The 18,132-nt window shown below is 43.3% G+C and overlaps 1 protein-coding gene across 12 annotated transcripts in view; it reads right to left on the bottom strand.

Annotated features, from left to right (window-relative positions):
• The window catches only part of AMMECR1 (AMMECR nuclear protein 1), a 104,544-nt gene that overhangs the window by 71,803 nt on the left and 14,609 nt on the right, over positions 1-18,132 (bottom strand). For all 12 annotated transcript variants that reach the window (XR_010834743.1, XR_010834748.1, XR_010834749.1 and 9 more), the window contains exon 2: positions 7,528-8,068. Coding sequence is in view for 2 of the 12 variants with exons in the window: in XM_048070633.2 (XP_047926590.2) it covers positions 7,528-8,068 (541 nt within the window). In the remaining 10 variants the exon portion in view is untranslated. The remainder of the gene's footprint in view (positions 1-7,527; positions 8,069-18,132) is intronic.

An 18,132-nucleotide genomic window follows, 5' to 3' on the forward strand; every position in this document is an offset into this window, starting at 1 on the left:
TCCAACAAGCCATGTCTTCCAGGAAGTTACCAAAGGCCAGTCAGATCACAAGAATGAAGCCATATCCCATACGGCAGAGAAGTGTACACACAGCCTGGAATACAAGAAGGGGGAGCGCAGGCACAAAGACATGACAACTGCAGCAAATACCCTACAGGATAAACACCTACAGCCAAAGGAGGAGGAGGACGGTGTCCTACTGAACAAGCGAAGCTCTTCACACTAATCCCATTTGCCAAGGTCCCAGTTATGAAAATGAATGGTTTTTAAGAAGGTCACACAAGTAGCTCTGCAAAGATACCTACTTTTGTTCACAGCGCTGGGCTGAAAGACACCATAGCTTTTGGGCAGCCAGCCTAAAGCACAGCACTAACAGTAAGGATATCTACATAGTTTATCAATCCAAGTTCAACTGATTAGCTGTATGCTCTCCGAAGACAGCACTATGGCTAACTTCAACAGCTGCACTCCATTTTATAGATACTGCACTCCCCAACACGCTTTGTTTCTAAGGACTTGCTCTTGAGAACTCATGAATTAACTGCAGCAGAGCTGCCCCAGCTCGTTATTTAGATGCAAACTTTGCAATGCTAAATTCAGTACTAATATAATACCCTGCTCCATAGGAGCATAAACATCATAAAAAAAGGTCAAGCATTCTCATAATGCTTTGCTAATGAGGGTCAGGGCCTGACTGGACTTGTTTTGGCCTCCAGCCTAGCAACAGTTTCTGTGTTGGCCAAACTCTGGGAAGTCTACTATTAGCTTTAAATAATTTGCACCTTTCCTGCCTTCCATAGAAGCTCTTACCACAGCAACCGCCAGTATACGGCTCAAACAACTTCTGTGTTAGCATACAAGCACTTTACTTCTGAAGACAATAATTTGATGGTACAGAAAATCTGCAGTTACCTGTAAACAAGTGCTTAATGTAAAATAGCTATTGAGCTTGCTCCTTTAATCATGTCTCAAGAGATCCAAAAATACGGGCTAGGTAAAGCAAATATACTTCATTCATTACCTGGTCACAGCCTAGGTCTGTACCCTAAGCAAACTGACAAAGGCAAAGCTCTACAGTCATTCAGTAACTCAAAAATAATTATTTGCATTCTTAAGTTATGAAATACTCAATAATTTATAGCAAAAGATGCTAGAGATGTACACATGAAGTCAGTCAAATTGGGACCCAATACATTTCTCATAGGCAGACAGGTTAAATAGGAATATATAACATCAAAGACCATGTCAAGAACTGCATTCGCAAAATGCCCAGGAATCTTTATATCTTCAATAAAAGATAGAGTAAAAGGGAAGGTGACTAAAGATTTGATTGCAACTAAAACAAAAGAGACAATAAAAATGAACGACCAGATTGATGGCACAGGGAGACGTGGCTGCTGACTTCTCCTCTCCCTACAAGGGGTAGGGGAACAAACAATTTCTGCCAAACTAGTATTACAGTGAATCGGAGCCCTTCTTATAACTCTGCGGTGGTTGTGTTTATCTGAAGAAGGAAAACCAGGGCCCTTTCTTCAGGCCATCTGTGAAGTGATCTCTTGTACTAATAGAAATATACGAACAGTTCACTAAAATGAGTTTATGAAGGAAAAGGCCCTCAAATTACATTTAACTTAATTTGGAGTTTATCAGAACAGTATTTGCTCTGTTCACCAATCAGATCAGAAGAGGAGCTTACTGGTTAAGGCAAGTTTCCTGAAGCCGTACAGCTCTGTTTTCCTCCTCTGCTGTACCAAACTGCGGCCACCAGTCCTGCTTTAAAATACGCTGGGAATTCCCTGCTGAGCACCGCTCATGCCAGCCAAAATACATTTGCTGCTGCACAGTACTTTAAAAACTTCCACCACAGGATGCCACTTTGAATGAACCACTCACTCCTTCATACTCCAGTCTTTAACACTGTCTTTGCCGTTGAGTGTTAAGTCAGAAGATGCTGAAGCTTGTACGAAACCGTGACACATACATAAAAAACAGAACGAAGTCAGACAGACACGCAGACACCAAACAGCACTTCCCTGTCTGCGTTCTTCAACGCTACGGGTTTCGTTTTATGACTGGTGTTGATCTTTAGCTGTGACCAAGCAAACATTATAGCTGTTGTGTAATGTTACCGAGTGTGACAACAAATACAAATTATTGCACTGAGACTGCCACACAAGTAAGTTTCCACTGCCACTCAAGTACTGTAGAGTAACAACAAAATTTCAGACTTCGGACATCAAGGATGCTAATGTCAATAGGTACAGCTGAACTCTGAGTAGGGACTGCAGAGGAAGATTTTTTTATTTATTTAAAGACCATACTCTGAAATCTATAACTGAAATTTGGTAAGTTCCAGGGAGTTTTACGAAAATGGTTGTAAAGAAACATACCGACATGAGCAAGGAGTCCAGCACATTGTTAAATTTAAAGTTGGAGCTTTAAGTTGTAAAGACTAAAACTCACTAAAAGTGAGACTCCATTCAAGAAACCAGAAATTAAGAAAAAAATAATTATTTACATATGTGTAAGCATATGCACACATCTGCAGAGAAGCTTTATCCTTCCTCAGTGCCTTAGAAGAAAGCATCAGACAGTAATTTAGCATTTTGGAAGATTCAGCTTTGGAACTGCACAGGAAGATTTTAAACTATTTCAATGTAAATTACTAACAAATCACCGACACTAGTGTTAACACAATATTAAGACACCCACAAAGGCAAGACATCGGATAGCCGGTAACAAACCCTGGAACCATTTCTTTCTTACAGGGTCAATTTACACTTACTCTGAGCAGAATCACAACTTTCTTTGGAAGTGTGAAAACTGGTGGGCACGAGACAAGCTAGCTCCACGTCTTAAAACTGCACTGAATTTAACTATCTCCACACTTCACTAACACAGAATGAAGGTGATGTAGTAGCACTACCCCATACCCTTCTAGAAGATGTAAACTGACAGATCCTAGACCTGAAAACACATGGAAATACAAAGGCCAAGCACATTGACACCGCAGTGTATCTGTACCCCAGCCCTGCAGCCAAGTGGAAGGGTTGCTGCAGAGTACTGCACAGCACCAAGGAAGAAAAGAACTGGTCCATTTCCCAGCCACCTCTTTGGACCAAGACTGGATATTGCCTAGGATTTGTTTTAAAGCAGAGGCCTTTGATCCCAGAAGATGAAGCCAGGCAGATTACTCAGGTGGCAAAGAACATGGTTGCCAGCAATGCTTCTGCTGGTGGCTGGAGCCTCGGCACGTGCACGGGGCTGGCAGCCTTGCAGGCACGCACCACTTACTGCCTCTGTCACAGTCCTCCCTGCGAGATGAGGAGGATATGAGCAAGCCATCACCAAGGCATGTGTGGTAAACATCCTTCCCAAGAGCCCCTCAGCCACACAGGAAGGCAAGGCACTGGCAGCACTGGCCATTCTGGGTGCAAAACCTTGCTCTTGGTTATCATGCACCAGCCAACATGGGCAGAACAAATTGCGCCAAGTAAGGGTGCTCAGCACCAAAATAATCCCGTTAACTAGCAGGCTGTTCCCAGGAGACTTTCAGGAAGGACTGCAAGACACAAACAGCTGGCACAATAGTTAACCTGGTGGACTGTCACGCAACATCTTCCCTAGAAAGAAGCTGGCATTAATGGGAAATAGGCAAGCTGAAGAGCCCTGAAGATGAGGCAAACACTGTGCTGAACCAGGAACTCAGCAGGGTGATTTCTGTGCGTTAAAGGAAATCTATGCAGTAAGCAGATATTTCAGAATCTTTAAGGGAAATAGGAACCTCATTCCCCACTGCACAGCTTCAGCTAAACTCCTCTTTGTACACTTACCCTTCCCATCCTGTCACACCAACCTTGTACACACTTAGGTTTAGGTTTCCACTCAAGCACCTTCCTACTAGAAGAACTGTAGTGAGCAGCACAAACCTTGAGTCCTTCCCCACTGGTGTGCTGCCCTTTTCCACAATGGAAGGCAGGCTGTGGTATCGTTTGCACTGATCACGGAGGAATGGGGTGCGTTACACAAAACCAAACCAGAAAAGAAATAAAGAGATGAGAGTTATTTGTTAGAAAGATAAGAAACACGAGAAAAAAAGACTATCCAGTTTTCCTTCTCCCTAAATGCACGGGGTAAAGTGTTTTTGACAGTTTCTGCATCCCCTCACAATGTATTTTGATTGACTCTTCTAAACCTCTACAGCAAAAAAACACCTTTAAATAACTGCAGTGTTCCATAACTTTACACATCAAGCTGAGTTTCAAGAAGAAACAATGACTGAATGACATTTTGTGTAAGCGAAAATTTTTGTCTGGGGCAACAGTTTTCAAACTCTGTATCAGCTTCCATACCTCCAGGACCATTTTTACCTGCCACCCACTCCTGTAGTTTGAGAGCCACTGCACTGGTAGAAGCAAGAGGCAAGGACATGCCTTGCAGAGCATATCCTGAGAAGGAGGGAGGGAATGTTTTAGAGGGCAGCTCAAAGTGAGGTGACATTATAGGTAGAAGAAAGCTGTTCAATTACAATAGAGGAAAATGGTGAGAGATCAATGGAAGACTGCAAGAGAAGAAGAAGGATTTGCCAAGTCTATTTTCACAAAGGCACCACTGGACAGATTGAGCATCTTCCCACTCTCTTCTTTTGACCCCATGACTTACTGCCTCCAGCCCAACAGCTCCCTAGCAATACCTTCCACCAGCATCCCATAACCTGTGCTTTAGGAATTACACTCAGAGATAGGAAAATGACAGTTATTTAATCCGTGTCTGGGCTGTGCTAAAGTCCAAAATCTGCACCCTTTCAAAAACTGGCATTTTGTCTCATTCCTACTAACTGCTCCAAAATCCCTTCCCTTCAAGCCGTGCTGTGGTCCTCAGCTCAGCAGCCAAAAGTTACAAGAATCCGGAGGCACTGCAAGCAGTTTTTGTTCAGAAGACAACACATCAGAACCCCCAGCCCAAGCGATTCAGTCACCTGCTTTTCTTTGATCTTGCCCAGTTTCATTGTTCAAAGACCTGCAAGAAATGAGTCACGCTTGTGTGAGGATACCTGCTCACAGGTCTTTAATCCTCCCTGTAATTAACAGAACTCAAAAAAGTATTTCTAGGGTTCAATTGCTGACTTTTATTGTAGGCTACTACTCTTAGACCAGTTATTGTGGTCTGAAGACAAAATTTCCAGAAGGATTCCTGGCAGAAAGCTGCGACATACATTCACTGAAAAATACCAGTTCCCATTCAGTTTTTTTGCCATACAGGAAGACGCTCAGCTTCAAAGACAACATCATACCTTTGTGAGCTACCCGGCCATTGATAAGACTGCGTGCAAATCTTTTGACTGCTGGAAGTCACGCTGCCTCTGAACATTTGGCAGGAGCAAATTATTCACTGACCTAGAATTTTACATGTAATACTGAACAACTTTTTCAAAGTTGCTTCCCCAACTGCACAAACATAATCAGCTCACAAGGCTGCTGAAAGCAGCAGTTCTGCCATCTGTCTGCTTATTCCCACCTCACACTTGTGCGGGCACAAGTGTTTGTGAAGCCACACAATGATCCAGAGGGAACCAATCTCTGTAAAAACCAACCAGGGAAAAAAATAAAATGGTAATTAGATCATTCTTCCAGTCCAATACACAGTAAAACTGTGCATGCTGGCGTGAGCATGGGAATATGCACAAACGGTATCAGTAATTCTAACGGCAGTGCCATTTTCAGAAGTCCATTGACACAGCAACTTTTTAACCAGGTCAGGAAATGAAATCTCAAGAATGCATATGCACACACATGAATTTTAGAAAAATACAAATTTTACTTAATTTGTTAGTACGTCCTTTTTAAAGTAAGAAGGGGGAGAAGAAAGGTGAAGTGATCTGTTGGCTACAGAGAGGAATCCAAGTGCTTGCTGGAAAGCATTTCTGTGGTTAACTCTTCACCTCTGCCTCAGTTTCCTCCATTAGTAAAACAGGGACAGTAACAGGAGAATCTTCAGCAAAACACCGTGGTTAAAAAAGCACATCATAGCAGCAAGGTAATGTTGTCACAGAGAGACACGGACAGAATTCAACTCTTGCACTAGGAAGGAGTGAACTGGCACAAAGGTGATGGTGTAACCAACAGTGGTCTGGGATGGAGAACAGATACAGGACAGCGCAGAGCAAAATGGCTACTTAGCGCAGCAGTACCTAAAAAATTGGTATCTGCAAGACGGCCATGGACTTATAAAAGACCTGGGTAAAAAAACTCACAGTGGAGTCTCCCTGCCCTCCTTTCATTACTGGTACTCTGGTGTAATCACACAGGAGGTACGAAGAGAATATCGGGAGGACTTGCTGGGGTGGCAGGTTAAATAGGAATCCTCTGAGCCGGGTTGTCATGACAGCAGCTGACAGTATGCAAGAGACGTATAGATCCTGGATGGTAGAACAGCAAGGACTCCAAACAAGATCATTAACACATGACAGTATTTTAAACACCAGGAAGTATACACTACATCTCATTAATGAAACATGGACCACATGATAACCATTTGCACCAGGCATGGGTGCGTGTGGGCAGAGGACACAAAAAACGTTTCCACTAAGTACCAGTAAAGAACGGGTTCTGTCGAGACCCTGAGAGCCACGCTGTACCAAAGATGAAACGGTGGCTGGATCAAGTCACCCGAGCGAGTTGTGGATCAACTCACCCGAGCCTCAGCCGGAGCTCGCCCCATGAGCTCCATCCTGTTTTAAAGCACAGCAAAACGGTGGAAGTGATTTCTAACCACCCCTAAGGTTAGCTTCGCGTTCACACAGCCTCGGAGCGTGGTAACTCATCCCAGCCGGGAGGAAGCAACTTCCTGCCAGACAGAAGTTTCTCCCTGAAGTGTCTGAGCTGCACCTGTGGCAGCCCTTCTGTCTGTCTGTCCGTCCGTCCCCCGGCACCGGCAGGTGCTGCTGGGGGCCCTACAGAGGCAGGAGGGTGTGGGGTTCTGCACGAACCCCAGATGAGAGCAGCCAGGGACCAGGACAAAGCAGGCCCTCGGTGGCAGCTCTCACATACTTGGGAGGCAAAGGAGGATGGCAGTAACAGGTGTTCATCACGATCGATGCAAAACTTCGGAAACGCGGCGTGGGAGACGGCCCAGGGCTTGGACACATCGAACACAGGCTCAGATTCAGGGCTCACCACAACACAAGGGCTCCGCGCAGGCTGACCCCAAACAACCCCGCACCCGACGGCAACAATTCACCAGCAGACCCCTCGCAGAGCCGGGAGCCTCGTCCCCGCTCCCCCGCCGGCTCCTCCCCGCGAAGCGGAGCCCAGCGGGGAGCCGGGCGCCGCCGGGGCGGGCAGGGCACGGCACAGGAGCCGGGCAGGGGGACGGCTGCCCGGGGCAGCCCCCGGGGCACCGGCGGGGGCCCGGACAGAGCCCAGCGGGGGCGCCCGCAGGCCGAGCGGGGCCAGGCGAGGCCAGGCGGGGGCCGGGGGGAGCCCCGGGGTGCCGAGGGGCCGGGTGCCGGCGGCGGGCGATACTCACTAGGGGTCGTTGGTGAAGCGGGGGCTCCGCGGGGGCTGGTAGCCGTACAGGTGACAGTAGAGCACGTCGAAGCAGAAGCAGCACATCTCGGCCGACACCACCATCTTCCTGCAGCCGGGCCCGCCGGAGCCGGCGCCGGGGGAGGAGAGCAGCGAGGCGGCGGGGGCCGGCGGGGAGAGGCCGGCGGCGCCCCCGCCGCAGCTGGGCGGCAGCGGCGGGGCCAGGGCGCAGCCGGCGGCGCCCCCCGCCAGCCCCCCGAGGCCGTTGAGTCGGGGACCCCCCGGCGGGGGCAGCGCCCCCGGCTCGCCGCCCGCCGCCGCCGCCGCCCCGCCGCAGTGGGAGCCGCCGCCGCCGCCCCCCGGGCCGGCGGAGCCCGACGGAGGGGAGCTGGAGAGTTTCTGCTTCTTCACCCCGCAGCAGCCCGCCGCCATCTTGGAGCCGTCTCCCCCCACGCAGCGCTTCCGACCCATGGCGGGGGGGCCGGCCGAGCGGCCGGGGGACGTGCGGCGGCCCGCTCCGCCTCCTGCCGGGCCCGCTCCGCCTGCAGCGGGGAGGGTGGACGGGGAGGAGGAGGAGGAGGAGGAGGAGGAGGGAGAGAGACAGAGACAGAGAGAGCGGCGTTAGAGCGTGCCGGCCGGCCGCCTTCCCCCCTCCCCTCCTCGGGCCGAGCCGCCTTCCCCCCCTCCTTCTGTCAGGGAAGTGGAGCGACTCCGCCCCGCATGCTGGCAAAATGAAATGAAAATACACCCGCAAAGCCCCCGAGCTGGTTCAAAACGCCCTGCTAAATAATTCAAGTGACCTGAGGTGCCTTCGGCTGGGGAACAGAAGGGAGGGGGCGTGTTGGAGTGGGCAGGCAGGGAGCCCTGCGGAGAGTGCTGGGATGCACCTATTAAATGTACAACCATCTGATGACTAAAATTTTAGATTTTATATAGATACATAACATATTTTTGCATTGCAGCTTGGGCGATTACTTCGCACCCCATAAGCAGCGGCTTAGCACGGAGGCCTGCAGCCACAGGGCAAGCGGCCGTGACCCTGCGAGACCACCATGGCCCCCAGAGCCTCCGGCTCAGGCTTCCTCATGGCGAGCCTCGAGGGAGGGGAAGGCCCGAGGGGAAAGGATGTGAGTTCCTGCAGTGCTTGAGGCATCTGCAATTAAGCTAGCCAGGCTGCTGGGGGGGGATTTTATATTAGCCTCACATACAGATATGTCTGAATTTATTGAGAGACATCACAGTGGCCACAAAGTACATAACAACCTATATATACATTTTTGAAAAGAACACCATCGGTGTCATGGAGCCATCTCTGGCATGGGATATAACAGCTGTTTACCATAGAATAGCAGCACTATATATCAAGGTAGGCAAGGGAGCGAGGGCTGCCTCGTACGGTTAAAACGATCTCTTAATATTGCAAGTTTAGAGAGACACAAAGTCATTATCTAGTTGCAAATGCAATCTGCAGAAAGTTTTTGCAGGCGCAAACTACAGAGATTCGGGTTGGGAGGGTTTCTTCAGCATCCTCATGGTCTTAACACTGTCTGGATATTTAGTTATTATGGATTTGAAGAGGAAATCAATGGTTACTGGAGCTCTAATACTACTTGGTTAAAAAGCCCTTCAAGGGCTTCTGTCCAAATACTGGCCGAAACTTCTCTCGGTTTGAACCATAGCCTGAGGTGAAACAGCTGCAGGGAATAATAGCAAACAGAAAGGAGAAGAATTTGATGGTGTAAAGCAATCTTTTGTATGCTAAATTTTAATGTTTGTGTTTGGAGCAGGCCAATACTTGAGAATGGAACCCAGTTCCCCTCTCTGAAACAACTTTCACGTTTCTTCCACTTGAGGGATTCATTTGTTCAAAATCAGTTAGCAGTGACACCTTCTGTTGCTTTTGAGAAAAGAGTTTCTTCAGGTATTGAATTCCAGCTTTTCCTAAGTTTTTCAGTGCTCTGTAGCCTTTAGCACTAACATGCACAAAAAATATATAAAAAATGAAAAGCTGATGGTATGGATAGAAATACAAATCGGTCACTCCACTGAGACTGGCAATTGTGAGGTTCAGGGTAAGTCTCAGAGCTAGGACTGATATCCTCATGCAGTATTGGCAGTACTGATAGTGCACAGTGATCTTGATTAAATATCATATTGCAGTGCTCCCTGAATGAAGGGCTAAATTAAATACGGTACTTGTTCATTAAAAACACCTTCCTTCCTCCACTTCTGCAGATGCGCTTCTCTGTATTTGCCTGCAAACTTACCGGTAGTTGTGCTATTTTTTCCTCAGTACAATGTAATATGTACCAAATTTCTCTTTTGTTGAGACAATAGCAAATATATGAACACAGCTGTGGTAACTGCTGCTTAGTGGAATCAGGAAGACACAACAGTATTGTCTGATATTTTTGTCATTATCTTAAAGTGGAAAGAACTGCAGATTAACAAAAAATTTTTGTAACTCTGGAAAATTTCCATTTATATTTGAATAAGAGTTTATTCTTTGAATGAGATGGCTTTGGTTAACTGTGACATCTGTTTCATTGGTCCCTTGGCTTCAGGTAAAGCTTGAGTTCCTTTACATTTCTTATTATAAGGAACACTGAATGTGTTCAGTTCCTTCATTTATATAGTGTTTCTATATTTTGCCAACTTTAGCAGATTTTCTCCTGTTGGTTGATGACTGTGCTGTGCCTTGTATGCAGTCAAATGCACTAAGTGAATTCAGCATAAAAAAAATCCTAACAGTCTGAGTGGAGTCTAGTATGGTAGTGCAATTAAATCAGTTTAATTTCAGTGTGATGTAGCTCTTCTTTCAGACTCCAGCTGTGTAGCACTCTTGCTTACTTTATGTTCTAAAGTCCCAGTGATTCTAAAATTGTCTCTTGTTACAAGTGAGAGATTTAAATTAGTTTTCAATTAAAAATCACAACCCATGATTCCTGTCAAGTGCTGTTATGGACACGGTGATAAGAAAAACAATACTACTTGCAGAAAGGTGTTTCGTAGCGATCCAAACCTGCTCTGAAGGATTGCCCTTCTTAAACAAACAAACAAACAAAAATGCAAACGGATTGGCTGGTATCTGGGGGAAATGGTGTCTTACTGGGCATGATCCTTTTGAATCCAAGGTAAAATTTGCACTGACTGTAGTGGGAGTCAGGTAGCTCTCAAGCAGGCCAAAAGACAATCTGTGTTGTGAGTATCTTACAATCTAATTACCAGCCAAGCACAATGAGAACAAGGAAACAATGAACCAAAACTGGGCTGCACCGTAAGCAGGAGTGATATAATCCTTGCCTTATTAGTATCCATTCTTTTAATAGGCACCGTGACAGGTGAGAGATTTAAAAGAGTGCTTAAAATAGCACGTTTAGGCTGTGGTTCTGTGTGCATTTCTGCAGTAGTAGTAATGTTGGTTTAAGCAGCTTTACCTCAGCTGATTGTTCTTTTTCCTGTCCCACCCATTCTGCTGTGTTCGTGTAGCTGTTTGGGCAGATGTGAGGCAGAAGATGAAACTGAAAAACAATTATTCTTTTCCCTTGATTATTTTTCAGCCAAATCAGTTCTCCAGTCCGCTGTATCAGAGGGCTGCCCAAAAATCTGTGTGGGTCTGTTTTGGGGGGACTGTACAAAACTGAGAATTAATAGCCTTGAGCAGCTTAAACAGTACTGTGGAAAAATGAGAAAATGCAGCCTAATGTGACATTGCACGTATTTATGGGGAAACTGTCGGAAATTACAGAGGTGTTTGAGTTTTAAATAATAGGTGATGAAGGCCAGTGGAGAAAAGGTATGAATGACAAAAGGTAGAAGAACAGCCTTGAAAGTGAAGAAAAGTAGTTTATACTTAAGATTGTAGAAAACTCAGAGCTAGGGAATGAAAGAAAGGGAAATGGAAAGAAAGCCCTCTTTTCCAAATATATCATTTTCCACTTTCTTAGAACTAAGGGAAACATTATATCACAGTTTATTCTGTAAAAATTAACTCCCAAAAAGTGCGCGACGTACATAGTCAGAATCTCTGTGAAGTTGTTAGTTTTATTGTGGAGGATATTATTCTAGAGAAGAGTCTGTACTTACATTCCCCAAAATTCAGAGGTTAAATTCTATCTTTGTAGCTTCCCATCATAATGATCTTTTTTTGGATGGGTCTGCCATAAAACTGGAAGATTTACATTCTGAGAATTCCTTTGGTCTGGGGAGTTCCCACCCATTGTGGAGACCGTCTAGACAACTCTCCCCTTGCACTGCAGCCTCCGAGGCATTATGAGTGTAGCTAGGAAGAAAGTGGTTTTGCCTGGTTGGCTTTCTCACATTATTCCCAAACTGGTCTATCACACTCTTGAGGCTCATATGAGTTTTCCTCGGTATATTCTGCTCAGACAGAATAGTCGCTGTTCTTCAGTAGGCTCACTGTCTCAGCTGTGCCCATGAGAAATTAGATGCAGCTCTGAATCTAGGCCAGAAAGTGTGCACAAAATCCAATAAAGTTAACTTGCACATGCCTGAGAACAGTAATTGTTCTTACCAGTTAGAGGCCATATCCTGCTATTGTTCCATATATTAAGCCCCTATTGAAGTCTCTCCTAAAAAATCTTGTACAGAAATTCATTTCAGGATGTGATACCAGCCAGCAGACAAAAGGTCTTCACATGTTGTGTTACTGGAATCCTGGCCCTGTTTCATATTTTGAGCTATGTTACAATATCACCACCCTGTGAATCTAGTCTGTTATTTTAAAATTAACATTGTTTTACAAGCATTTTGCACTCTTACGCAAATTTAGGGTTTGGTCCTGTTAAACCATCTGTGCATGGAGCTTACACTACAAAACTGGGCATGGACTTGCAAAAAAATTTCCAAGTGTGATTTCTCTATATATCTAGGATTGGACAGTCCTCTAACTAGAGACAGAAACGTTAAATGTTAAAAGTGTCAATGGAGTCAAGAAAGTTATTTAATTAAAAACCTAAATATCAAAGCACTTGCAATAAGGTGAGACTGGTAGTAGCTTTTCCATGGAATTCTTTTCACTTAATTTTGTGAAGCTGCGTTCTTCCTCAAATACTACGTCAATGCAATGTCCTATCCTCTTTGAATGTATTTTTCCATTGTACAGTGATAAAAGAATATGTAGCTTACATAGCTGTATTCTCACTGGAAATTCACCATGGTTCCGTTGAGGTCAGTGGAGCTTCAGTGATTTATGCTAGCTGATACATTAATAATAAGCCTTAGGACATATTTTTTGACATGGCTGTTTGTAGTTAGTCTCCTTCACAAAATGTTTTCCACTGCTGTAGAGCAAGCATATGTATTAACAGCATTTCGCTTTTATGAAGAGTGCAAAGTGCTTGTTTTAAAAGTTTAAAATTAGTAAATTTAGAACAATCCGTAGGTATCTGTTTATCCAATGCAGTCATACAGCCACCCCTATTGAAACCTCACCACAATCTAATCAGACACAACAGTTGAGGTGTATAAGGAAAGCAAGTTATCATTCATTTCCAAATGAATAGTTTAGGAGGATAGAATGTAATTGCTGAGAATTATATCTGATCAGAACACCACAGTTACATTTCCATTCATTTCTAAGAGTTGTACTAGACCTCTAACCACCCCAGGTGGTCGGTAGTTGATTTCACATCTCATCTAAAAACACTGAAATGAAACTTACATAAAAGTTTAGTTAATGCAAGGAGCAGAAATTTCAGAAAAGAGGGGAATGTTAGCAACGTTAATTATTTGTTAACAGTGTTAGTTGATTCAGATGACAGAAATTGCTCCCGTGTAAGGAAGCTAACAAGCATTAAATTTGGTCTCCCTTTTGATTTAAGACTACTTGAGCTTCCTTTTCAGATGTTACTTAATTTTCTTGTGAAGTGTTTTAATTTACTCTGACAGCTGCTTTTGCTATCTTTTTGCATGTATTATCTAGCTTCTGGTGTGAAGGAATTTCACCTACATTCCTCTAATGGCCAGTTCTTAACTTAGGTTCATGCTCCCTTGCTCTGGTATTCTAGACTGCTGAGATAGCATTGAAGCTGCCAGCTCTCTGTTCCTTTCGGAGAAGTGAGATATGCTGTTCTCCAAAGACTAAAGAACTTTTTTCTTTAATCTTTGTAAATACCAAAAGTCAGTGAATCTTTCTGCTTGCCCTTTACTATTCTCACTTCAATAAAGGAACTTTTTGATCTTAAGATGGTCAAGAACTGCTTCCACTGTCCCAGATGGGGCTTCACTAGTCACTTTATATCAGACAATTCTAGTCATGCCTCACAAAATCTTTTAGCTATTGTTTTAAGAGAATGTTCATTAGCTGCAGTAGACTATTGCATTTTAGAAAAATATGCACGTCAGTCATAAGTGTTTCCTTCTACAGTATTATTGTAACGTACTATTTATTGAATGTCATTTTTTCCTATTTCTCTAGATGTATTACCATCCTTTATATTCAATGCCTAAATTACTTAACCTCCTGCCTTCCAGTGCTTCCGATCTGTACATGTCAACTTGAATGTCACGTCAGTCCTCCTTTCTGTGACTGGTTTTATAAAATCACCATTTTTTGTCATTCTGGTGCATTTATCTTTTTCTGTGCAAAGAAAAAAATGTTCCCAGTACGGTTCAAACTGACAAATGCCAGTGTTTGTCATAAAGGCGATGGTACTTTGGTGCTATAAACCTCTAACTGCTAGAAAGCGCTAAATTCATCGTCTTAAAAGAGCCTAGATATCCATATAGAACACTAATTAGCAGCAGATGTTAACTCTTGTGGCAAAAAGCCAGTGAGGCTCTGGCAAAACCTTTCTCGTTGCAGTCATCACTTTCATCATTGGCAATTGGTCAGTGCAGCCCCATAAAGCTGATTCTTCTGGTGCCTCGGGAGTCACCTCTCACCCTCACCCCTGTCTGCTTTCAAGTATTCAGTCCTGCAGATTTTTTTTTTTTTGGTGCAGTAGCAAAAGCCAAACAACTCACATGCACTGCATCCAGCTATTAATTCTTCATTACTTCCTTAAGGCTTTGGAGGAGACTAGTAAGCCTCAAGCTTCTGAATAAAGTTTAATCCGAGAATTGGTAGCACCCAGTCTCTCACAGAACTGCAGCCTTATTCATAATTTTGTTGCTTCCTTTCTGTAGCATTCATGTTCTCCATCGTAACGTTTTCTGATGTACTTTCTATTGCAAATGTCAGTTCTCCTTTCAGATATGTACAAATCAAATTAGTCCAATGAAGTCAATAGAATTTTATTGTTACAGAACAATGAGTTCCACACCAGGCCTTTTAAACCTGTAGGTTCTTGCTGTAAATTGATGTTCTGTTGACCTGTCTGTTCCCAGGTCTCTTGAGCTATACTCTGGACTCAAGGAAAACGGTATCTATATGGATACCCACGTACAAACACACCAAACTTGGTTTGCATGCCTGTTCTCAGTAGTTTCTTTATGCTTCAAATTCTAATCACCTACTGACTGCCAGAGATTGCACAGAGGTAACATTTTTATATAAGCACTGAGCATTTGATTTGAGGAAATGACCATTTCCATGCAGAAGAAGTGATTGAGACAGTCATTAACACTACAAACCTATCCTTATGTTACTTCAACTGAAAAAAAAGCACTCATCTGCCTGTGAATTTTGATTTTAATGTCAACATTGAAATATACTTGTCTAGTGTTCCAGTTAAAACTGGGCTTCTATAGCTGTTGCTATCCTGTTTGAAATACATCTTTCTAATAGTTTACTCATTTTGGTTAACATTTCTATATCGCATTTCAGTATTGGAAGAGTCATTGTGACATACTGCAATAAAATGAGGGGAAGTCTAGCGTAGGAAGTGATCTAAGGAACAGTTGCTGAAATATTTCAGGGGTATTACTTCATGGGCTAGATCTGTACAGCTAACATTCACTTTAAATTAGGGGCTTAGAAAAAAAAATCTTTAAAAAAACACCTATTTAACTCTGAAAAATAATCAAAGTCTGATTTCTCTCTGTTTTTCTATTGCTAAGTTTGTGTTTGTTTTCACAGGTCAAAGTCCCACTGCCCAGTGTCATCACATTCAAATCCCACAGTGACCTGTAAGTATTCCACCTTTACACTATTCCACTTTTACACCTTTTAACTACAATAGAACAGATGCATGAAAATTGTGATCATCTCATGAATACTGAAAGTGTGCCTTTCATTGAGCTATCATTAGGCATTATATATTGGGGTAGAGTGTGATTTATTATGTAGCTTGTCTTTTTATGTTAAATGCCTATAGTTCAAGAGTGTATGCTTATAGTACAATACATCTACATTTTTAAATACTAGCTCGTGATCTCACGCGCTGCATCTAAAATGACAGATTCACAGTGTACCAAATGTACTTTTAACTGCTTCTAAAGGTACGTTTACTTTAAACCCATTTTTTTACCTGGTTAAATCAGAACTGAAAGTTATCAAAGAAAAATATTGCATTTGCCCTTTGATGAACAATTACCAAGTGTTAGATATTCAGAGTGGAAAATGGATAGCGTTTTATTTTATGAGTCCACTAACTAATAGTGAATTAGAATAAAACTCCTGTGGGAACGCATTTGACATTCACATGAATAACAGATGAGTTCATTATGATCTCCTGCTTATAAAAAGAATGGCAAATGAATTCATAATTATTAAGCATTTAAAAATAACACATTCCCCCAAAAGATATAATTCTGCATTAAATACCCGGCTGTAGTTCAGCTGCAGGGCTTTGAAAAACCTGAAATGAAATGGTAGCACAGCATATAGCTGAAACTGAATGGCAGGCTGATGATTTGGTCATTTGCCACATTCTTTAACTGCTCGTTAACCAAAGTAATGAAGACCTATATTCTGTTTAATGTTTGAATTAATTCTGAAATTTATAGTGGGTTCTTACTTCCGAAGCAGAGGCTACGGATTAGATATATGGTGCATGAAAGCATTATGCTGGGTATGCGTATGAAGAGGATTTCAGTGCACATGGCTACTGACATGTACTCATGTCCTAAGTTCCTATGGGCATCTTGTTTGAAAATTTATTAGACTTGAATTTTGCAGGGCTCTTTTTTCTTTTCTTTTTTTTTTTTTTTTTTTTTTTTTTGTGGGATAGGCAGCTGTGTATATGACAAATACTACTCAGGACAGTTATTTTGCTAGAAGTGATGTTCTCAAATACTTGCCAGGCCGCCATATTAGCATATTGCTGACAGCCTGGGAAGAGACAGCTCTTGTACGAATTGTAACCCTTGCCCTGTGGTGACTCTAAGAGCACAAGGGTCCCTAAAGTTTACCTTGTCTGCCAGGCAGAGAGGGAAGTAAGAGATGCTGAGAACAAGAGTTCAGAGGACAACACAGAGAACTTGCCGAAAAGAAGGGGATAAGGCAAGTGCTTTCTTTGAACTACCTCTACCAAGGGCATAAACAGAAAAGGGATCAGAAATAGTTTAAATGAAGGGTGTTTTAAGAGCCATGGACACTAAAGAGATGCAGGATTCTTGCCTGCCAAATCGTACATGTCATCTTGATAGTCTTTTTGTAGGTGGAGTAAAGAAGATTTGGGTTTTTTGTATGAATTTTGACCCCAAAGGTCAAAAAACTCGTTTTTTTGCAAGGAATAGGGAAGTAATGCTGTACGTGACTCATGTCATCCCAGTACAGAGGTAAGGAAAGACTCATCCCAGTACAGAGGTAAGGAAATGTGTGAAAGACCTTGCGCACATATAGATACTAAAGTCACATTACCCATGTTACCATGTTTTCCCACGTTCCCGTCTCCCTAGCAGCAGCCCAAGCCCTAACACAGCTATGTTACCATGAACTGTGTGGTCATACCTACATCATGAAGTAAAGCAGCCATATCAAATGTGATCTATTTGTACTTCACTCAGAGGTATGCAGTGGCCTGAAGCTGCAGTCCATCATGAGGTGAGTGATCTCTGTGACCAACCTAGGCTGTGTGCTTAAGAAAAAGGGCTGTAAACACAAAAATTGCAGGGTAGGAAGGGTGCACAGAGTCAAGGGTCAGAGGATTGTGGTCTTAGGGCCCTGCTGTGGAGTCATGAAAGGGGGCACAAGGACTACAAATATATTAGCCAAAACTGAATTCTCTAACATAGTAGTACTTTTTTTTCAGTACTATTTGTATAGCTTTCACTACTAGGGAAAAATATCAGAAAAGCTGTTTGGGCTACACAAAGTTTGTGGAATTATTTGAGAAACCATTAAATGAAGATTGAATGATTTATTTCTGTATTGGAACAAGAATCGCCAGCTGTGCTTTAACAGTTGCAAAGCTGCCAGTGGAGGAGTATGATTTATACATTGCTGAATTACATTGCTTTTAATTTTAAAGGTCTATTGTCAGTATTCGTTTGAACTTCTGACTTTATCTGGTACAGACAGCTTGGGCCAAGCAGATGCTTCAGATGAAAAAGAAAAATGCCCATAATTAAACCCAATAGATAAAAAGAAATTGTGCATCAGGGAAACTGTTTCCTGAGTCCTGTGAATTACTGACTGAAGCATGTGGTTTGATTACAGTTATTGCCTTAATGCAGAGTTTCAAGTCTTAAAGGCCTCCTG

The sequence above is a fragment of the Anser cygnoides genome, chromosome 13 (genome assembly GCF_040182565.1).
Source record: "Anser cygnoides isolate HZ-2024a breed goose chromosome 13, Taihu_goose_T2T_genome, whole genome shotgun sequence".
Lineage (NCBI taxonomy): Eukaryota > Metazoa > Chordata > Aves > Anseriformes > Anatidae > Anser > Anser cygnoides.